The following is a 23,969-nucleotide window of genomic DNA, read 5'->3' on the forward strand; positions in this document are numbered from 1 at the left end:
TAAAAAGAACCAATGTTGGGGTAGTCAAAGATGAGGCCTAAGACTTTCAAGAAAACAAACTTATCTCAGAAATACAGGAAATGGTTTTGGCGGTTGATGACGAAGTTGTCAAGTGGCGCGATCCTTCCGACTGCATTGATCTCTATGTGGAATTGGGTGTTGGAGACAAAGAACCTCGTCTGTTAGTTGATTCTGGAGCATACATAACAATGATCACAAAAGCTACGTGGGACGATTGAGTTCTTCAACCTCCAGACAGAGCTCCTGTGTCATATAAAGGACGGTGTCAGAAATGGGGTCTTTGGTTGACAGTCAGGTTACCCCTGTTCAAGCAAGGACCCTCACTCTAGTCAGGGTAAAAGAGAATCACCCTCAGCAAACCCCTGCTTACCCCCTTGGTAGCTTGGCAGAGCAGTAGGCTTAACTTCAGAGTGCTAGGTGTGAAGTATTTGTACCAACACACACAGTAACTTAATGAAAACACTACAAAATTACACAACACCAGTTTAGAAAAATAGGAAATATTTATCTAAACAGAACAGGACCAAAACGACAAAAATCCTACATACACAAGTCAAGTTATGAATTTTTAAAGATTAAACTCAAAAATAGCACTTAGAAACACAAAATGCTTCGATGAGGTGTCAACACGGCGGCGTGACAGAGTCGTTCCCAACAAGCTGACACCAGCGGCACCAGACACGGAGTTGTGTAGACCCCCAAGTACAGTAGCTTTGGTGAAGAGTGAAAACAAATTGATGCGCGAAGTCGGGGATTGCGGCATCTTTGAGAAACATTGAATCCGCGCACTTCGAGCGGCGTCGGTCACGACGTGGTGTGGCGACTTCCACGGAGTCGCAGACTTCAGCGGGGCTGCAGCGGTGTCGGGCCTGCGAAGGTCGTCGTGTTCCAGCGAAGATCACGGAGTCGGTTGCAGGCGACGTCACCGGATTCAGCAGCGGCGTCGGTCCGAAGTCGATTTCCTTGGATTTCCACCAGCTTTCCTTTCAAGGGCCCTGGATAGGGCACCACTTGTCAGAGCAGGAGTTTCTCCAGAGACTCCAAGTGCTGGCAGAAAGAAGTCTTTGCTGTCCCTGAGACTTCAAACAACAGGAGGCAAGCTCTAAATAAAGCCCTTGCAGATTTCTTCACAAGATGGAAGGCACACAAAGTCCAGTCTTGGCCCTCTTACTCTGGCAGAAGGAGCAACTGCAGGATACCTCCACAAAGCACAGGCAGGGCAGCACTTCTCTTCAGCTCTTCTCCAGGCAGAGGTTCCTCTTGATGTCCAGAAGTGATCTAAAGTCTGTGGTTTTGGGTGCCCTTCTTATACCCAATTTCTCCTTTGAAGTAGGCCTACTTCAAAGTGGTCCCAGACACTCACCAGGGGGTCGGAGACGGCATTGTGTGAGGACAGGCACAGCCCAGTCAGGTGTAAGTGACCACTCCTCCCCTCCCCTCCCTCCTAGCACAGATGGCTCATCAGGAAATGCAGACTACACCCCAGATCCCTTTGTGTCACTGTCTAGTGTGAGGTGCAACCAGCCCAACTGCCAAACTGACACAGACAGGGAATCCACAAACAGGCAGAGTCCCAGAAATGGTATAAGCAAGAAAATGCTCACTTTCTAAAAGTGGCATTTTCAAACACACAATCTTAAAATCAACTTTACTAAAAGATGTATTTTTAAATTGTGAGCTCAGAGACCCCAAACTCCACATGTCCATCCGCTCCCAAAGGGAATCTACACTTTAATCAGATTTAAAGGTAGCCCCCATGTTAACCTATGAGAGGGACAGGCCTTACAACAGTGAGAAACTAATTTAGCAATATTTCACTGTCAGGACATATAAAGCACATTACTATATGTCCCACCTTAACCATACAGTGCACCCTGCCCTTGGTGCTACCTAGGATCTACCTTAGGGGTGTCTGACATGTAAGAAAAGGGAAGGTTTAGGCCTGGCAAATAGGTACACTTCCCAAGTCGAATTTACAGTTAAAACTGCACACACAGACACTGCAGTGGCAGGTCTCAGACATGATTACAGAGCTACTTATGTGGATAGAACAACCAGTGCTGCAGGCCCACTACTAGGATCTGATTTACAGGCCCTGGCACCTCTAGTGCACTTTACTAGGGACTTACTAGTAAATCAAATATGGCAATCATGGATAAACCAATTACATACAATTTTACACAGAGGGCATATGCACTTTAGCACTGGTTAGCAGTGGTAAAGTGCTCAGAGTTCAAAACCCAACAGCAACAGGTCAGAAGAAATACGAGGCAGGAGGCAAAAAGATTGGGGATGACCCTGCATAAGAAAAAAAGTTCAACAGACAGAAAATTGAGTTAATGGGATATTTTGAATACTTGCTGAAATTCAAAGGAAGAGTGATTACTGGCAAAATTTATGTAGCTGTCAAGGGCCTAAATATTCTTGGTTGGTTTCATCAAAGACTGTTGGGCATGATATTAAAAGCAGGTGCACGTGAGCAAGTTCTTGCTATAAGAAATTCGGATTTAGTGGAAAATTTATTAAACGATTTTCAAAAAAAGTATTTTCCGGGGAACTTGGGAAAATTAAAGCTTTCAAACATAGAATAAAAGTAAAGGAATGTGCACTAGCCATTAAACACAAGATGAGGGGAGTGCCATTTAGCGTAGCTAAAGATTTGGAAAAGGAATTGAATTTTTTAACTAAATCAGGTATCATTGAGCGTATTGAGTCTTCACTTTGGCTTTCTCCTTTAGTAGTCGCTAAAAATAAAAATGGTGAGCTTAGAGTATGCACAGACTTACGTGCTCTCAACAAAGAGATTTGGATTGATTCCCATCCTTTGCTGAAAATCAATGATTTGTTAGATCAGGTGGCTGGTGCTAAGTTCTTTACTAAGTTAGATCTAGCATCTGCCTATCACCAAATAGAATTAGAACCTGAATCCAGGCACTGTACAGCTTTTGTTTCACCGTGGGGCACCTATTAGTATTGTCGGTTGCCTTCCGGTTTAGCATCAGCTGCGTCAGTTTTCCAGAGAGGTATGGAAAATCTACTAAAAGGCATTGAAGAGTAGTGATTTTCCAAGACGATGTCTTAATATTTGGGCCCAGTAGTCAATCCCATAATGTCACACTCAGACAAGTTCTTTCTATTTTTCAACAGCAAGGTGTTGTATTAAAAAGAGGAAAAATTGAATTTTTCAAAGAAGAAGTTGAATACTAGGGCCATGTGATTTCTTGTTCAGGTGTCAGTCCCAAACCAGGTTTGGTCCAAAACATACTTGATGCACTTCCTCCCTGCTGATAAAAGCGGCGTTAAAAGCATTCTTGGTCTTTTTGAATTCTATTCATGGTTTATTAAGGATTTAGCTTCCAGAGTCAGGCCGATCTCAAACCTGCTTAAAGCTAAAATAGAATTTAACTGGAGTTGCGATTGTGTTGCTGCATGCGAGTGGATTACGCATCAGCTTTCTAAATGTGTGGCACTTATGCCATTTAATCCAAACCTGAAGTCCATGCTCACCGTTGATGCCAGTAATGTTGGTTTAGGTGCAGTTCTTACTCAACAAACACTTGGGGGTGAAAACACTGTAGGATTTGCTTCCAGAGTCTTAAGAAACTCAGAATGCCTTATTCAGTGATTGAAAAGAAGCTCTTAGCCTGCTGGTGGGCAATAGAGAAATTTCACACTTATCTCTGGGGGACAAAGTTTTAGCTCCAAACAGATCACAAACCTCTTATTTTTATACTTAGTGAGAAGAATGTTAAGAATTGTTCACCCAGGACAGCAAGGTTCTCAGCTAGTCTTCTTCAATTTCAATTTGAAATTCAACACATTTCTGGGGGTAAAAATAAGCGAGCTGATTATTTATCTAGGTTTTTTGCAGTTTCCTCGCCTCATGTTTTGAAAGATGAATGTGACGATGAAAGTTGCTTAATTGCGTCTCTAGAACTAGATGATGCAGGTCAGTTTTCTGAAGCAGAATTGATTTCTGCTACAAACAATGATCCAATTTTGAGATCTGTTTCCAAGTTTATCAGCGAGGGGTGGCCCAAAGAGAAATCACTGGAACCTGGTATTCAACCTTTCTTCAAAATAAATGAGGAATTATCTTTGGAGTGTGGATTAGTTATGAGATCAGACAAATTGATACCCCCTCAAATTTTCAAACAACAAATCATAGCAAAAACCCATGAGGAACACTTAGGTTCGACCTTCACTAAACGTAGGGTGCGTTCCTTTTTTTGGTGGCCCCAAATATATAGAGAGGGGAATGATGTGGTCAAGGGATGTGTTATATGCACTCCTAGCGATAAAGTACTTAAAACATGTGTGCCACCTTTAATGCTTATTGAACTTCCTCAGGGACCCTGGGTAAAAGTAGGTATCGATTTGATAGGTCCCTTTTACACCCTACCTTCAAATTCGAAGTATGCTTTAGTTCTGTTGGATTATTACTCAAAATGGCCAGAAGTTAGATTCATTAGTGAACCCAATTCAAAGGCGGTAGTGAAATTCATCAGAGATGTATGCATGAGGGAGGGATTTCCTGAGTGTATTGTTTCTGATAATGGGGTTCAATTCGTTTCTAATGAGGTTGAACATTTTTTCAGGAGTAGTGGTATTAAACATTTGAAAGGTTCATCCACAGACTAATGGTCTTGTAGAACGCTTTAACCGGGTCCTGGATGATTGTATAAAGTGGGCCATACAGATCAAAGTTGATATTTACTCAGCTACTCAGTCAATGGTGTGGTTCTAAAGGACTACACCCCAATCGTCCACTTTGGTTTCTCCATTCGAATTATTACGTGGCAGGAAACCAGCCACTGAGTTTAAACCTGCATGGATGTTCAAGTTGCTGAAACAAGAGGTGTGTGTTCAGGGTTTAGATCATTTTGTAAGGAAAAACGTAGCTAGAGCACAAACTTCACAGAAACGTTACTATGATGAAAGGAAGAAGGTGCCTGAGATGTCTGTGAATGCTGGGGATTTTGTGAAAATCAGGCTTGGAGGTTTCATCAAGAAAGTTTTCTTCTCCTGTGTTGGTTAACAAAGTATGTGGAAATACTGTCAGGGTAGAGGGTGGTCATTGGTGGAATGGGTCTAAGGTTGTGAAGGTTTGTTCACCAGCTAAAACAGGCTACTTATGCAGAAAAGTGGTTAGTCGTAATAACTGTGATATTCAAAATGATGTTTGCAAGGAACAATGGTGCCAGCAAGAGCTGTGATGATTTCGCCATTGTACGCAGACGTACTTGTGTAAGACGTAAGCCTTACAGATTTACATGAGTCAGAGCTGTGATGATTTCTTCATTGTACTTGTAATACTCGTGTGAGAAGTGAACGTTACAGATTCAGATGATTCAATATCTTTGTTTTATTGTATGGCATAATGTTGTCCTTAATTCAATTGTACTATGTTTCTCCTAAGCTTTACTTTATTATCTGTTCTTTTTGTTATTAGGTAAGTATCCTTTTATTTTTTGTGTTTAAAATCCTCTGTACGTTTTTGACAGTATTGAATAGTGAATTTATAGTTGATTTTAATGCGTTGTCTTAAGTTGTATATTTATATAGCATTGCATAGTTATGTGTTTATTTATTCTCTTCCTATTGTTTTTGGAAGAGGAAAACCCATGTAGTGTTCTCTATTTGCTCCGGTTCGTGACATCGGCGCGCTGGACTTTTATTAATTCCCGCACCGGTCTCGCGAACCGGGTTGACAAGTGACGTTCGATGTAGAACGCGTGGAAGGAAAACGGCCGGCAAAGAGAGAGGCGAGTTAACGGAGGAGCTGCCGGCCGGTGTCTGTTTGTCAGGGTGGTTTCTCTTTCTACAAATAAACTTATGAAGATTACTTTCCTGCCGGGTGTGCTTTTTACCACCACACACTTGTGACAGGAAAGACCCCAGAATGACAGAGACACGAAGATTTTATCCTTCATTCTCAATGTTTCCGGGGATGAGGATAGCAGCATGTGTAAGAAATTGGGTTATTAGTTGAAAGGGGTGAAATCCCCACTCAAATAATAAACACAATCCTTGTCAGGTGAACTGCAAAAGTCAATAAATAAACCTGCGCTTAATACTCTGGTAGCTCGCCACAAAAGCATTAAGCCGTACTTTAGACGCAATCTGTAAAGTGTTTATGCATAATTCAAACAGTACTAAAGAGGAAATAACACCAGAATAATTCCAAAACAATTTAGAAAAACAGAGTACATTTTAATTAATAAAATTACAAGAAAACAACAAATATCCAATAGGGAGAAGCAGAGTTATGAATTTTTTAAGTCTCAGAGACATCAGGTAAGGTAAAAAATAGCACCAAGAATCAAAAAGCCCCAATACCAGTTACTTGGTCTCACTTGACTGGGTCAACATTAGAAGTCCAGGCCGACTGCAATGGTGCACCGGTCGATTACAGGGATCAGGTTCGACCTGGTGGCAATTTTACCTCCTCACACAGTCCAGTTTCGTATGAGGACCCAGAGCTTCACTTTGGGAGAAGCTGCAAGGACATCATTGTTGGAGTGAAGAGCAGGTCGCCGTCAGAACTTCATGTTGGCAGAAGATGTGGATAGTCATTCACGAAGGGACCAGAATGTCTGGATTTTCATCTGTAATCCAGTTTCTGTAGCTTGCAGGTTAGAGGAGTACAGTCAGACAATAGCCAAGGGACCAATATCTAGGGAGACACTTCTTGGGGGTCAGAACTTACTCCAGCAGAGGCCAGCAGAAAGGTCCAGGCAGCTCTAGTTGGTGATGGGCAACTGTGCAGTTGCAGGGAAGGCTTCTGGAAGCATGTTGTGTCCCAGTAGTTCAAACAAACCAGCCTACTGACCCTTGGAATCACATCTGAGGGTGCTGGGTTCAAGGCAGGCAGGTCCAATCTTCCTTCTTTAGACAGCAAGGCAGTCCTTCTTCCGACTCTTCACCGCTCCAGAAGTATTTTGATGAAACATTCTAAGAGTACCACTTTTACACCCAATACCAGCCTGTATATTTGTAGGTTATCTTCCTTGTCTAACTATAAACTGGTTCTGGTTCTTCCCCTGGGGTTGGCTCCAAACTGTCTAAGGTAACAAAGAGCAGGCAGGCCCAGGTGTCAGCTACAGTTGCCAGTGACAGGGCAGGTAACTTCAGAGGCCAAGAAGAGGGTGGGGGTACAAAGCCGTCAGACTACCCTTTGAAGCTCAGGAAGGTAGGAGTAGAACTCCCTAACCCCAACCCCCACCCAGGCCATCCTGCACAGGAGAGGAACTTCCATGCACCAAGTCACGTTAATTCCTGGTCTGGGAGGAATACACATCACACCACAGGATAGGCATTACAGTTATGTGACCCTAGACAATGGCAAAAAGGCACAACTGGTTTAGGCAAAAAATGCAAAATTTCTAAAAGTGGCTTTTCCAGAATAGTAACTTAAAATCTGACTTTAGCAGTTCTGAGTCGGGGGACAAGCAGGCGATACTGGGTCAAGCCATGAGAGTTGGAGCCTTTGACTTCTGATGTCCCGGTGTCCTACCTACTCTGGATCCCAAGCAACTGGGCCACGTGCGTCTTCAGCAATTGACTCTTAGTGGTAGTGCAGGTTGAGCAGTCCAAGGGAGGAGGGGTGGTATTTGGGGAGGGGATAATACCGGCTCACAACTCAAAGGTCGTTCAACAGCATCAATAAATGATTGTCCTGGCAAATAGTGCCTTTTATGATAAAAAAGTATTCATATGCGAACACAAAGGTAAATACAGTATAAAAAAAAACAATACACACAGCTCCCTGAGGCCAGTGCTCTAGTGTTCAATAAGCAGGTCCCTGAATCCCACTCCACTCTCACTAGCAATCGTGGTTATTCCCCACTTATATTAGGCAACATTCATGTTAGGTCCCATTAACTGTCGGAGGCCCAGGAGTCTCACTCCGACTCTTTAGGAAAAGTCAAATGTGCTGAAGCGCTGTCTGGTAGACAAGTTTCCTCAGGGGCTTACGGCCCTCTAATCAGTCTTATTCACATAAACGGAGACTGTACGATTGGAGTCTCCAAGATCATCTCACTTACAGGCACGGAGGCTGCTGCACCTGCCTTCGGTGAGTTACACTTGAAGTTCTGCGGAGGCAGCGGCTGTGTATTTTTGGCACTCTTCTGGTGTACAGGTATGTTCGCTTTGAGCCCTCTTGGAGGTAGGGCTGGGTGAGTTAACAAGTTCTGTCAGTCACCGCTCAGTCCACAAGGCTCACCACGGTGGCCTCTCCTTTCGAAGACAGAATCAACCAGGGGTGGGTCTTGTTCTTTACAGCCCAGTCTGGCATACAGGGTCACCCCTCCTGCTCCGCACGGGCATTGATCGGATCAGTGCAGCTAAGTTCATGGCGGCCCCGTCTGGCACCCAGGGTTGCCGACTTACACACCACATATGAGCAATGGCCTGGTGAGCGCAGCAGTCCTTTTGTCACACCTCACTACTGGTATTCACTTGCTAGGATCCCCCACTAGACCTCACTCCTTCTAGCAATCTCCTCTTCCTCACAGGCTACACTGGTTTTGACAAGCACGGCTGCTTTAGGCTCCATGAGCAAGCAGTCTGGGATTTCCCAGGGTTATGTCCCCTCACCAAGCTGGGAGATGTGCAGGCCTTAAACCCCAGTCCTGGTCACAAGCAAAAGCCTGGCAGAGCTTCTATTCCTCCAACAGATCAACAGGATGCTTGACAGCTGACAATTTTGTGGGCCTCATGCTCCCCTTCATATAGTCCTTTTTCCAGAAACCAAATTGGATTTAGAGTCTGAATATTTGAAGTTTGTGTTGGGGGTCTGCTGCCATTTGAAATGCCCTGTTTTCTGCTAAGCCCTTTGTTCAGAAAGTAGCCTGTCGCAGCAGGGATGACTCCAAATCCGAGAGCCCCGCAGCACAAGCTAGGAGAGTGACTAGAGGTTCACACCTGGATGTCAGCCACAGTGAAATGTGTAACAAGAAGTTACGCTAGGGCCCCAGTCCTACTCTTTATAATTCTCTTATCAGCCTATATCATCTGCAGATGTGCCCAGGATGCTTTCCAGTGACCTTTCTCTGAATCAAAGAGCACTCCTTGAAGTGTACTTTAGAGGTTGGCTCTTCTTCCTCCAGTGTGTGTGTCCCATCCAGCTCAATGGAATGCAGCAATCCACAAATCTCTCTGGGAAGGGTTTCTCTACCCGGTCATGCTCCTCCAGTCAGTCCTGGGTCTCCCAAAATGGAATTCAGAATCGTGTTCCATTCATAGGCACACATACACATACACCCAACACATGCATACAACACAAACAGACTGCACAACTTGAAGTAGGCCAAGAGTGAGTTAAGCACACAGCACGGGAATTTGACAGATATTAAAAAAAAACCTGTGTACTTCTACTTATCACTACACGGTATGCTGCCACCACCACACTTCTGCTACTTAATTCCTGGCAAAGGCAGTAGCCTTTGAACATTATGAGGGTAGCACAATGGGTGTCCCTCTGGTCCAATAAGACTGTAATCTGTGAGACAGGCACATGTCATTTCCTGTCCAACGTTACCATTCCTGTGAAATCCATGCAAAAAATATATATTTTTGTTTCAGTTGACATAATAGCAGACAATAATAGTAGTCTTGGGTTCTATTTAGTATAAAAAGTGTCAGTCGTGAGAGACTGCAGAAAATCGGAGAGAACCTATATTTGACAAGACAGGCTGTGTGACTACAAAAAGTTGATGTCTCATGTGCTTACTCTCATAATCCCAATCCCTTTTCCCCCCTCTTTACAGTCAGCGCCGAGGACAGCCTTGAACTTGTTCAGCACCGTTGACAGGGTAGGAGACTGGAGAGTTCCAATTTGTTCCTAGACCAACATTCGGTTCTACAGGTTTGTGGTGACTTGAATCTCACAATATGTATTATATCGATAACTTATTTACAAGAGCTATTCTCAAACAATACAGCACCATGTTTTCAGAACACTTTTCACAAGGAATATTTTAACAAGATGATCTCAGGGCAAGGGAGATGTATTAATTGTTTCTCATTAGAAAAGGGGTGGCATTATAAGACCCTGTTGTTGTGACAGAGGGAAACGATGAGTGAAAAATATAGGGGTGAGAGTTACAATAAAAGTGTAAACCTAAAACTAATCACACATAAATCCACCTAACCCATACATAAACCTACCCAGTTATCCACTCACATGCATTTACCTTCCCACTCAGATACCGGAACACACACAAAACAGTTCTCCTATCAATCTATGCACATATACATACCTGTCAATACTCTTATCCGCTGTCCTGTCCATCCTTGTATCCACAAAACACCTATTTCTCCATTAATCATCTATCCAACACTGCATCCATACATTTGTGCATACACCTACCCCATGCATATATCATGGCAGCTGCCTGAAGATCAACACAACCACTTGTTTTTGATCCACATGTGTATAGACCCATCCATTCATCCCAGTGTGGTAATCCATGCATTAGTGCGGGAAGGTGGTCCAGCATCCTTTTCTGGAAACAATACAACCTTGCTTTTGGGTGCATGTGTGAGTACCTGCATCCATGTTTGCATGCTTATGAGCCTTTATGCAAGTATGTATGCAAGCTGTTTGTAGGTTTTTCCTTAACTATGTACAATGGTGCTGGCATTTGTGGTTTACATACACATAGGTCACATGTGTGATTGTTTTTCTGCTGACTGGCTGTAAGCACACTGATAGGGAGAGGGCCAGGCCGATTGGGATACAGGGAGAGCAAGGGAAAGAGAGACGAAAAGACAGAAAGAAATATTGAAAATGTAGTTAACTATTTATTGTATTGAATGGAAATGGCATGTACATGGAACAGGGTTCATGCATTTTGATACCCTCTAGTACCCAGTCTGTCTACTGTTTGACGAATGCACAGTACACCAAAGTTCAAGGGCTTTTCAATTTGTAAGATCCGCTGATTTTGTTGTGATGCCTATTTGCATCACTGATAAAACCATTCAAGAGGTTACTCTTCTTCTGGTTACGATATCCAAAGCCACATATTTATGGAAAGACCTTTTACCAATGGTAGAAATCAGCCCACAGGCATGAACCAAGTATTTGTCCACAACCAGAGGTGCAGAGGTTATGAGGAAAAGAACAAAAAGCACCCAAGCGCAAGGGCTAGACCTTCTAAATGGGTTCTCGGAATGCAAGAGAAGTTAAATAGTCTCTTGGCTACACCAGGACACATCACTATTAGGGAACATGGCAGAGAGAATTGACACCTGCCGTGCAAACAGGGCACCAAAGGCAAATGGTTGATAGCATACATCCCTTACTCATACATCTTTCCATACTGAAGTGAAATAAATATTTTATTAGAGTTCATAACACCCACAGGTGCATAACACAGCACCAAAAATCACATGGTTGTATGAGTGTTGCCAGCCCAAAACTAATACTTCTATACAAGTAATAGATAAGCATTCAGCCTTTCAAAATGAAACCGCAATATTCCATGGCATTCTTATTCATACATGTAATACTCCATCACTAACAATACACTAAACAATCCAATCATTCCTTTACTCACAAATATGACTCCACATTGCAATGTTTTCTAGCCTAACATTTTCGTGGAATCCAGCAGAACAGCAATGAGATTCCATTAGTGCGAAAGACCAACACAAATGTTATCAATTCCCTAAACAAAAGCTGATAAAGTCATATTTAAAATAGCACGAGTATGCACATCTCTGATTGCTTCAATTTTCTCATGAGATTTTCAGCAAGTCTACATTCGAACAATAAAAGGTTACAGAGGATGTCTGGATTTCTTCCAGACCAGTAGAAAGTAAAGACTGGACAAGAATCATGCTGAGTGAACTGAAGAAACAGGGACTTTTGTATATCACAAAATGAAATCTAGATATTTTTACAAGTAACTACATGTAGAGGTGAATATCAGCTTACCACATCAAATTTGTCCCAAGCTTCATAGTCATAGGATTTGATCTTGGCGGCTTTCACATTCTCGTGAATCTGGGTTTTTGCTGGTAATTTAGATTTGCTTTTTACTTTTTTCTTATAATTTCTGTTTCTAATTGGAGGTAAGCTCTGGATGGGGAAAATGCATCATACAACAATCAGTTGTACATTTTTTAATTTACTTCATTAAAAAAATCAAAGCAATCCAAAGAGAATAAACAGCAGTTTCACAACTAAAACAATTTTATTGGATTCTAGAATAATTTTTTTTTTTATTTAACTCAAATGTATTCCTTTATCTGGAAGTGCAAGATGTAAATGTAAAATGGTTCTACATATTTCATAATGTTGGACTGTAGATAACAAATCAAAAATACCTAGGTGTGCTTGCATGTCTTTGGCTAGCCATATCTAATGTCTAAAATATTTATTGCACATTTTTGGGAATGAAGGAAGCTGCAGACATGAGGACACATTTATACTAAGAAAATAAATCCAATCTTTTAATCAACCTCTGCATTTTGTTGGTGCGCAGGAGATTCTGACTGTGTGTTATAAATCAAGGGATTTTTTTTTGGAGTTACTTGGTCTCATTTTGGATTCAATTTCGGGTGGATTTTGAGACCAGATGGCAAGATGTACATTTCCTATCAGACCATATGTTTCTCTAGGAGCGTGAGTCACTCTTAGATTTGTGTGTCCCTCTGCAGACAAAAAGAGATTCAGGTGCCTAGATTAGTTTGATGGCATTACCCTATAAAGATTTATCTAACGATGCTGCTTTTTGTTCATTACTGTCTTCCTCTTCAAAGTCAATGAGGTTTCAGAAATAATATACAGGTATGTTGTAACATTAACCCACTGACTGTCTAAGGAACAGTAGTAATGCTTTATTCAAAGACACCCCTCGAGTGCTTCACAAACATTAGATACTAGAGTTATTCTAATGGTTCGAGAAGTTAGACCAATATCGTTATATAACTCCATTCTTTATTATGCAGTGGGCATCCTCTTTCCTATGGTATATGTTGAAACTGTTGTGGTGGATTAAGTCAGGAAGTAGAAAGCATGGAGACCTCTAGTTTTCATTAATTTAAATAATTTATCAATCTAGGTGTAAATGTGTTGCCATTTATTGATTGTGGTAACCCGCAAAGCACAGTATTTGGGACAAGCATTCATTCCACTTCCTTTTAATAGAAGCTTTGGCTAAGTACTGTAGTCATAGAATAAGGAAACCTAGACCAAGAGGCAAAACAGACAGCTTTGCCACTAATCTCTTCTAGCTGCTCTCTAGATGTTACAGGAACAGAGATGAAAGCCTGGCAGGGATTACAGCAAATTATGGAATTATGTTATTTATTTTGTTTATTCTAATTTGTTAACAGTAACAGAAATGTGCTTTGCAATTAAATGTTCCATAATATTTTAAAATATTGTTCAACATGTCAAACAATGCTGCTCTAATGAACTTGCCTGATCTGATGCACCACTCTCCCTAGTAAGCTTGTCATCTGTTTGTTTGATGTCCTTTTCCCAGCTTTCTAAATCTCGTAAGAAATCCTGTAGTTCTTCAGCATTTTGCCTCATCTGAAGTTGCAACTCAAGTGCTTTACTTGGAGAAGTCATAACTGCAACTGTTTAATAAGAATAGAATCATTCACAGACAAATATCCCATTTAAAGCTAGCAGCAATTATCTGCTGAATCAAACGTGATCTGAAAGGAAAACATAGTGTAGAGACAATTATTAGTAACATAACAAGGGTTATTGTTCTAAAACTAATATTCAAATCTCTACTTCAAAACAAGATAATCCAACCAAAAATAAATACTCAATGTAACACTCAGGTCATATAAAAAAACTCTTTATAAGGGTTTACAAAACAGTTTGCAATGTTAAGTTTATTAGCAGTAAATGACGCGTAAAAAAATAATACAACCTAAAAAGTAGTTTAAAAACATTGGTCAAATGTTTTTTAAAGAAAAACTAAGGTTAGTAAAACTGTTTAAAAAAAACATTGAAGGATTAAAAAATTAAGTGAATAATTTTATTACATAGTTTATTACAGTAAAAGTCACTGTGCCTCAGATATGTGACAAACATATGGCCCCAAATATTTTAGAACTGAAGATAAGAAAGTAAAGGCATCAAGCACTAGAATATTGTTGGGGAAGGCTTTAACTAAATTTAAAATAAAATGTTTTACTACAAACAATTTCAGCCGGAAGGTACCAAGTTACCTGAATGGCATATTCTCGATCTAAAGTTTTAAATCAGAAAGTTTCTACTAAAAAAACATTTGTCATTCCCCCTCACTACAAGCTCTGAAAAATGAATATAACATAGTGGTTCTGGTCAACGATTCTTAACAGTCACAGTTTTGTCTCATCCTACACACGATTAGGCAGTGTGATGCTAATGTTTCAAGAAAGGTGGCTACTATGAAACTGTATGAAAGTGGAGTATTATGTTGTGTGGGGGGGCTAGTCCTCACCCTACAATACTCCCACAATACCCCAAAGATAGTCCTTGGATTCATACTACTAAATCATCAGCTTAGTCCTGGTAGCGTGGCAAAGAGCAGTCAGGCTTTACTTAGAGCAGGCTTCTCCAGACGAGTAGCTCATGAGCTACCAGTAGCTCTCCAGCTATCTGTGGGTAACTCGCCTATGTGCTGCTCAGCCTACTAATATAGAAGCTTTTGCTTGGTTGAATTATTATATGTATACTAAAATTGAAAAGCATATATTAAAGATGAAAATGTGTCTATTTTCAGAACTCACAAGTTGATATTTAGAGAAAAATGGTTGTGTCTTTAAAATGTTTTTAAAGCGATTATAGAGTTAGGGCGGTTTATTACTCATATTATTACCTTAGTTCCTGCGGGATTGCAGCTATGACTTTTATGTATTACCCATATACAGTCATTTCAAATTGTCAAAGGATTTTATTACATTATATACTGGAAACTCTGCCTCAAACACTAATATGACTACTGCTGACAATCTGGGGTGGGGGGGTCAATTTTACATCACTAATATCAGTAGCTCAGGATGATTTCCATTGTACATAAGCAGTTTTTATTACAGAAAAGGCTGGAGACCCCTGACTTAGAGGAACATGTGTTAAGGATTTCAGAGTACTAACTTGGACGATAAGTAATTGACACGACTCAAAAGAAATGCAACGCCAATTTATAAAAATAGAACTTTTATCTTAATTTAGACACTAAAACGAACAGAATTCCATAAGTTATGCAAAAACTCAGTTGGGGCCCAGTTGCAGTGTCGAATGAGGGGGTAAATTATCGGACTGGCAACCAACATGCCTTGGCAGCACGAGGGGTGCAGAAAAGCTTTGGGAACTTCACTGGGTTACACGGGAGCGACGTAGCTGCCTGAAACTTCGAGACAGGCAAGACTACAACTCTCAAAAGACCCTGGACCACCTGGCTTTCGTCGATCCCACAGCAGGCCCGATGACTGATGAATCTTCTGATCCTGTGAGTGTTTTAACCTGCAGTTTGCAGGGTACTTAGGCTTTCACGGGGCTCCCTCTGGTTGGGAATACTGAGCTTTAGCCAAGGGTGAGAGTCATTCATGCAGTTCCCAGTCTGTTGCCTCAGGGGCAGAGTATTCCTCTTTTGCTTTGTTACAGTTGCCAGAGTCTGGCTGTCGGTGATGCAGGGCTCCTCATGGTCCTTCTTTGAAATTGGTTGATCAGATAGGAGGTTCTGGTGTCAGGGGTGTCCCTTAAATCCTGGAATTAGGGGAGTTAGGTGTGTGGAGACTAGTGGCCAATAGGCAGCTAGCTCCTACAAATAATTAGCCCTTGAGGTGGCCAATTCCGGTAGGGTAGGTCACCTTTTGCTACCCAGAACCCTCTATTCAGCAACTCCTAAGATCAAAATTTAGTGCACAGACGGTGCTGCTCACCTTACACGTGTGGTCAGCCTGCTGGGGGTGTGCACTGACGTGCATAGCTTATTTCCCGCCTGACAAAGAGCAAATATGCCTGGGAGCAGGTTGAAGACTGTTTACTCCACTGGAGGACAGCACAGATGATGATCAGGGGCAGTGAAGCCTTTGAAGCTCACCGCCCTAAAGTGCCCATTCACTAGGCCAGTGAGGGGGGGACAGGAGGTGTGACCTCCTTCCTGCCTCAGCCTTTGTCTCCGACTCCTAGGAGTGTCCACCCTACCTAGCAAGAGGTCGGAATCCTCTCTTGGCGGCAGAAGGCGCGGGATAAAGAGCAGGCTGACCAGCCAGAGCACAAAGAAGTAGGGTAACCTCTGGCGTGCCACCTGAGTGCATGCTAGCAGTCCCTCGACACTAGATTTGTGTTGGGGGAGAAAACATGTTCTTTGACACCAAACTCAACATATCTAAGCAGTACCAGAGTGGAGCTGGCAACCATGTTATCCTATGGGCCGACCAGCATTTATAGTTTACTTTAATGGTAAAGACACTATAGAGACATACAAGCTTACATGCCTACACCTTAAATATAAGGCGCCCTACCTTCTGGGTGGCAGAGGCCTTCCTTAGGGGTGTCTGACATATCTGTAAGGCAGTGCATGGGGCTGTGCCTCTCATAGGGAGGGCACAGTCGAACTCGAGCAGTTTGCACTACTCTGACAGTCTGCATTGGCAGGCCTCCCATCAGCAATGTTTGTGGGTCGCCTAGGGTGGCACAAAGCATGTGCTGCAGCCCTGGGAACCCATTTATCACCTATGCCCTGGGTACCATTTACAAGGGCTTATAAAGGTGTAAAGTCCTTGCCAATCATGGAATTACTAAGTCAACAAACCATTTAGGACACTGGGGTCTGGTGGGCAGGCTTCCAGTGCACTACTAGAGTCATACATATCAGCACTGGGGTAAAACATTGGGGGTGACCATACATAAAGGGGCACTTACCTGCAGAAACACATTCTATGTAATGGCAAGTAAAAGGGTGGAATATTTTTTCACACTTTTTTGACAAAATATCTCCGTTTCACACCACAGTTCAGCTCTGACGAGCATGCACAACCTGAGTCTGCATCTGAAGGGCCTGTTCAATGTTTCCTAGGAATACTAAAGTCATATTGAGCATTCTTGAGGTACGCGTACAGGCATTTAGTCAGTCAGCTTACATTATCTCCTTGATTCCGCTGAATAGGTATAACATAGTTTCGGACAAGCAGGCTACATACAGATGATTTGGGACTAGCAATACATATAAGCGTCTTCAGAACATGTTTGTAAAGATGTTAGTGAGAGATACCACCCCCTCACCATGTCCTCATTGATTGGGATAGGCAGTACTGTTGTGGGTTCAGTTTAGCGGTTTTCTGGTTAATTTCATTTATTCCTTTTTATTATTTTAGTACGGCATCGTTTTAGCAGGGATGTTTAATTATTTTTATCAGTTGCCTTTTCACACAGGCATTGTTATTGTCTCCCTTGCACAGCATTTCAGCGTGTGCCTCTGTTCAGAACTGTACATGATAGTTTACCAAGTATTGCTTGTCCAAGAGTACGAAGTCACATTATCACATCAGGCCAGTTCTCAGAACGCAATCCGTTTTATTGTAAAACACCACACTAACAAAATAAGGTTAGAGTGGACAATCCAGCCATCCATCATATGCTGCAACATGTCATTGGAACTCTGTTGAACTTGGCCACGCCGCTCCTGTCACTTGGGAGGACTGCCAATAGATCACAGGCAAAACCCTGCTTATTATTCAGGTATGGGGCCAGAGATCAGTACAGGAGGAGAAGGTCTATCACTGCTATGCTCTCATGTAGATGCTAGAAGTGTAGGTAGGGATTTTAGATTCACTAGCGTGCCAGGATGCTGGGACTTTTCATCTGTTTCACGGTCACAATGATAACTGTATTGTGTTTCACTTTCCTAATAATCGCAGCTCATGGTTTTTTTTTTTTTTGTTACATAGAATGCAGTTATTTCAATAAAATATATTGAAACCTGTCCTGCATTTCTCTGTCTGTCTTCGCATGCATGAGATCTTGTACAAATGAGAGAAAGGGGTAAGATCTGTTCTACCATGACTTCCCTAAGGAGTCCCGTGTCAGGCTGCAAACAAGTCACCTTTACTTTCTAGGTTTGGGCAAGGTGCTGCTAGCTAATCGCAAGGGTTAGGCCAACAACTTCCAGGTGGTGTGGGATAGACTCAGTCCCCCATACACGGTGGTGCTACTGCCACAAATCAGCAGTCTTAGCTCCATGGTAAGAGTCCTACAACAGTTCAGGCACTTGGAAGGCAAGGCATTATAATTCAATGGAAAATGTCACTATATTGGGACAGGTTTATGGGTTCTCTGCTATTCTCTGAAACCTATGGGTTCTCTGCTATTCTCTGAAACCTTTGTGTTTCAGTCGTCTGCATATGTTTCTATTGACTGCATATGTTTCATCAAGAGATCAGCTGCAGATGTATCTCATCTTCAAAGTCTAATGTTTTATCAGGCAGACTATTTGGTGCTGGCAATGGGCTGGCACTGTGGATGGGACAAACACCATGCACTAAACTCACCAGTTCTCACTATCAAATAGGGAAAGTAAGATATTTCTACAGACATAAGTGAAAACCTTGTGCTATAGTCAGACTTTGAAAAGGGCAAACAAGCTCAGACAAAATGCTAGGATGGTGTAGGTAGGTGTAGCTAATGCAGACTCATTACATGCACAGTTCTAGTATGTCTCTTGAAGGTCATCAACCCTATTAAGATTCTGTTTGCAGCTCAGTCCTGACCAGATGAGGTGAAAGGCATATGTGGCTCCTGGGCGACGCAGTCAAGAAAACTTCCATGCAGCTTCAGGCAGGTTGCCTTCCTCTGTGCCCTTCCTGTCAGAAGGTAGCACCTCTTCATGCACCTCACAGTTCAGCTTTAGTTTCTCAGGACGAATCATAGCAGTACATCAGGTCTTTCAACAGTCTTGCACATGTTCAAATCTTCATGAAATATCAACTTTCAGTGTTCATTTCTTGATCAGATGACATCCTGTGCTGCTTCAGCAGAGTTTCTCTAGGTGAAAACAATCTGCACTAGCTCAGTGAGGCTATTATTAAACTAAAACGAGGGCTTTTGTGAGTAGACATGTCCATCAAAAGGCAAGTCATGCTCAAAACTATCAAACCAGAGCACAACACCTCATTCTGGGCATCCTCCACAGAAGATGTTAGGGAGCAGGCAGCAACTGGCCATAGCAATGTATCATAAAAAGGGAATAGTGTATACTTTCAAACTGGAGATTTCAGGTAGCTTGCAGAGGGGATAAAGACTCCAAGAAATGGTACTTTGTTGCTTTGCAGATCCAGAGGCCGAGCTGCCAAAGCAATAAAACAGGTTTTCGGCCAGTCCTTAGTTCTAAATCACAGAATCAGTCTGGGGGAATGTAAATATGGATTTTATAGCAAGGAGACTACCATTATGCATTATACTCTTATAAAGTCATCTACATCTACTCATCAACACTTTAAAGAAAATTATTGTGGACAATAAAATAAAGACTGCATATCAAATCTAGAGCATGAACATCCACTGTATTCCAGCGACTTACTTTTTTAAGTGAAAGACTCTACAGACAATAATTGATGAATCTCAGACTTGAAAATATTTCCCTGCTCAACAATTACAAAACCGCATCCCAAGTATCCGCTGTGAAACTCAAACTCCAAACCAGTGAAAGACTCCATCACTAATATGCCATTATTCACCAAAAACGTCGACCCATCAATAAGTTCTTTGACATGTCTACCTTATTCATTCAATCCTTTTTCCCCTATGATATTATTAAAATATTGTGTAGATAAACAATCAACCTTTTACTCTTATTAAAAACAAGTTTGTCAACAAAACCCAAATGTAATAATTAGGTTGCCTATGCCAACACGGAACAGTCTCAAACCTAACTGAGATCTGTAGAACAAAAAGGGCCAATGAAAGATGACATATGTTAACACGAGATTCTCCAACTAAGTTCTCAAAAGGAAGAATGCACCCCTTTCTATTGCTGGTCAAAAAAAAACAACACTCAATCAGAAGTGCAAGATCTGAAGCGCTACCTCTCCACCCCAAAAGTTAACCACTACTCTGCCCATAATGCAAGCTCCGCTCTGGAACACAGACACTCCACGCTGCTCAAAGTTTTATACTTAACAGCCAGGTATTTACGAATAAAATAATTGCTTAACGTCACATATGTCAATCAAATGAGAAAGTTGGCCTCATTATCGACAGTAGACATTTCAACCATTAGAGCACATATAATACTTTAAAAGAAGAGAGTGCATTATATGAGGTTGCCCTGAAAATTTTCTAAGTACACATGATGCCCTGCTGAAATTGCTCATAGCATGTTCAAGGACAGTTTGTGTGGTTGTACGTCCCAGGCATTTTTCTCACTTTGAACACGTTCAGACTGAAGGTGCAGCTTTTTTGTTTTGGTGATCTGCTGAGCTTATGTCTACAAATAAAACAAACTAACAAGCATTTTTACTACTGGCACATTTCACATTATCATTCCATAAAATAATTTCATAGTGTATTTTTTCTTATTTGTCCCAGCTGTGTTGTGCTTTGCAGTGCAAGCAAACTGTATGAACCTCTGTGTCTGTATAGTGTGCAGTGTTGGTGCTCAGGCTGTTGTCCTTAGATGTAGCAGCCCTGAAGTTACATCATTATAGTAACTGCTCCCCCTACAGTCCATGTGCGTGTGTGCAATGGAGCATGATATGAGGTGTTGTGCCAGGACATTCCAATATAATCACCAGGTGTTTCCTTGCCAAACTCACATAGCACGCCTGGAGGCCGTGTTGGAATGATCATTTAAGCTGCAGTCTCGGCATCAGAGCTCCATAATGGGAGCAATGGCAGTGCAGGAAGCAACAGTATGAAACAGGGGGAGAGGGACCCACTGCAGATATTGTGATTGGCTTAATGAGCTTGTAATCAGAGTGATGCAATTATTTTTATTTCAAACATTATAAACAAATAATGATTTAACGGTCATCAATTGCACCATTAGTAAAAAAAAACAAATTGCATGAAATGATGTGGGCTGGCTCAAAATATGACGGAGGACCTATTATGACAATGCCCACAGCACACCTGCTTAAAATACAAGCATTTGTAATGCAATAGGTCTTGCATTAGCGAGATTTAGAGCTGTTGGCGTTGTAAATAATAATGACAACCTCGCATTTGGGACCTTATACCTCCCGTCTTAAAATTACATCCAGGAAATACTTTATTCTTCTGCCAACTGGCCAATCTTGGTCCATTACGACACAGGACCTCTGTATCCTCCCCGATAGAGATTCTTTGCCTTTGTGTTCAAACTGAGGCTTGGGAGATTTCGTTTGCTCCTTTTTCCCCATACTTGTGAGATTGTTGACTGGAAGGCTGTCTGAATGATGATTGTTAGTTATAAAATGAATGCTTCTTCTCCTTGAATATCCTGTGAAGCTGTCCATCCAATTCATATCCTCCCTGATAGAGATTCTTTGCCTTTGTGTTCAAACTGAGGCTTGGGAGATTTCGTTTTCTCCTTTTTCCCCATACTTGTGAGATTGTTGACTGGAAGTCTGTCTGAAGGATGATTGTTAATTATAAAATGAATGCTTCTTCTCCTTGAATATCCTGTGAAGCTGTCCATCCAATTCAAGAACAAAAAGCGTACTGCCCTTAAAAAACATAAGAATTACTGCATTCTGTTGTGCATTATCTGTATGCCAAGCCCTCAGAAAGACATTTATCCTTGCTGCATTGACAGTTCCTTCTGCCGATGCAGCAACCCTTCCAACATCAAATAAAACGTTTGATATGAATGGCATTTGCTTCGCCAGACTCTCCATTAAGGATTAGCTATAACCTAACCCATTAATGGACTGCTTTAAATAACTCTTTGAAGTAAGACAGCACAGACTGGTTTGTTTATGCACAATAGATATTAGCTCTCATAGACAGGTTGGCTCCTGTGCATGCTTTTTCAGAGCAGAATCGGATTATTTATCCCTAGGGTCCTTAGTCATATTCTCCTCCACCATGAATGTACGTCCCACAAGACTGGCTACTATGGAGTCCACTACTAAAGGTTTAGGGGTCTTCTTATGCATCTATTCCAATGGATAAACTTTAGCCATACTGCATGGAACTATGACCTTGCTGGGTCATTCTATTCTCTAAAATCACATCAAGCACATGTTGATGAAAGAGTAACCCATGGGTCTGTGTTTTTATAAAACTGTGTCAACACAGGTTCCAAGGACAAGGATGTAATGGGCATTTCTTCTGAAGGAAAACCCATATTCATCCATATTATGGGCAGGATTTACAATAGCAAGTCATTTTCAATGTGTTTCCCCTTCATATCAACTGGGGAAGAAACATTCCCCACCTCACTGTCAGAGAAAGACTCCTGCCTTCTTTTAGCTTCAGGCTTCATTTGATCTCCATACCACATACCAGCCAGATGTAGGAAAGTACCCTCTTTTTGCCATGGTTACCCCCATTTTCAGCCTGATGTCAGAGTGCTTGACTGTGTTCACTGGGATCCTGCTAACCAGGACCCCAGTGATTATGCTCTCTCCCCTCTAAATGTATACTGGTAACCCAGTATTTTACCAAAATTGGCATACTGGTGCCCCCTTATAAATCCCTAGTATATGGTACTTGGGTACCCAGGGCACTGGGTTTCCAGGGGATCCCTATGGGCTGCAGCATATCTTTTGCCACCCATAGGGATCCCATGCAAAGGCTTCTACAGGACTGCCACTGTAGCCTGCGTGCAAAGGTGCATGCACCCTTTCACTGCCATTTACACTGCAACAGGTCACTTATAGGTCACCCCTGTAGCAGGCCCTCCAGCCCTGAGGGCAGGGTGCAGAGTACTTGTGTGTGAGGGCACCCTGGCACTAGCAGAGGTGCCTCCATGACCTCCAGGACCATTTTCCTGGACTTCGTGAGTGCGGGGACGCTATTTTACACATGTACTGGACATTGGTCACTCCCTATGTGGAGCTACTTAATGGTAACTCCGAACATAGGCATGTTTGGAATCAAACATGTTGGAATCATACCCCAAGGCTTTTGCAAGCATTGGTTGTATGATTCCATGCACTTTGGGGGCTCCTTAGAGGACCCCCAGTATTGCCATTCCAGCCTTTTGAGGTTTTCCAGGCAGCCCCAGCTGCTGCCCCATCTCAGACAGGTGTCTACCCTCCTGTTGCTTGAGCAGCTCAAGCCCAGGAAGGCAGAACAAAGGATTTCCTTTGGGAGAGGGGTGTTACACCCTCTCCCTTTGGAAATAGGTATTACAGGCTTGGGAAAGGTAGTCTCCTAATGCCACTGGAAATGCTTTGAAGGGCACATTTGGTGTCCTCCTTGCATAATCCAGTCTACACTGGTTCAGGGACCCCCAGTCCCTGCTCTGGCAGAAAATTGGACAAAAGAAAGGAGAGTGACCACTCCCCTGTCCATCACCACCCAAGGGATGGTGCTCAGAGCTCCTCCAGAGGGTGCCTGGGTTTTGCCACCTTGGATTCCAAGTTGGCAGGGAACTCTGGGACCATCTGAGTGGCCAGTGCCAGCAGGTGACTTCAGAGCCCTCCACTGACAGGTGCTTACCTGTTTAGCTGACCAAAACCCGTTTCAGGGTTATTTAGGGTCTCTCTCTTGAGTGGTTCTTCAGATTTGGATTGCAAGACTCCAGCAGGAATCCTCTGCATCCTTTACTTCAACTTCTCACTGAAGAAACTGCATCTGGACCCTCCAGGAACTCTACAAACTGCAACAAAGAAGCAAAGACGATTTCTGCAACATTGTATCTTCAGCTCCTTCCAGGAACTGCAACTGTTTCCCAGTCGTGCATCCTCAGACGACAGCCTGTCTTCAGTCTTCACCGGAAGAATGAAGGAATCTTCCTTGGAGTGAAGGAGTCACTCCCCTGCTTCAGCAGGCACCTCTCTGC

General features: G+C 42.3%; 1 protein-coding gene across 3 annotated transcripts in view; it reads right to left on the bottom strand.

The window, feature by feature from the left end:
* RPAP3 (RNA polymerase II associated protein 3) overlaps positions 1–23,969 on the bottom strand; it is a 266,423-nt gene that overhangs the window by 225,017 nt on the left and 17,437 nt on the right. For 2 of the 3 annotated variants that reach the window (XM_069229050.1, XM_069229049.1), the window contains exons 2-3: positions 13,460–13,701; positions 11,969–12,112 (exon numbers count right to left, since the gene is read on the bottom strand). In XM_069229050.1, the coding sequence (XP_069085151.1) occupies positions 11,969–12,112; positions 13,460–13,612 (297 nt within the window). In that variant the 5' untranslated portion in view covers positions 13,613–13,701. The remainder of the gene's footprint in view (positions 1–11,968; positions 12,113–13,459; positions 13,702–23,969) is intronic. The other variant, XM_069229048.1, reaches the window with a different exon arrangement.

The sequence above is a fragment of the Pleurodeles waltl genome, chromosome 4_1 (assembly GCF_031143425.1).
Source record: "Pleurodeles waltl isolate 20211129_DDA chromosome 4_1, aPleWal1.hap1.20221129, whole genome shotgun sequence".
Classification (NCBI taxonomy): Eukaryota; Metazoa; Chordata; class Amphibia; order Caudata; family Salamandridae; genus Pleurodeles; species Pleurodeles waltl.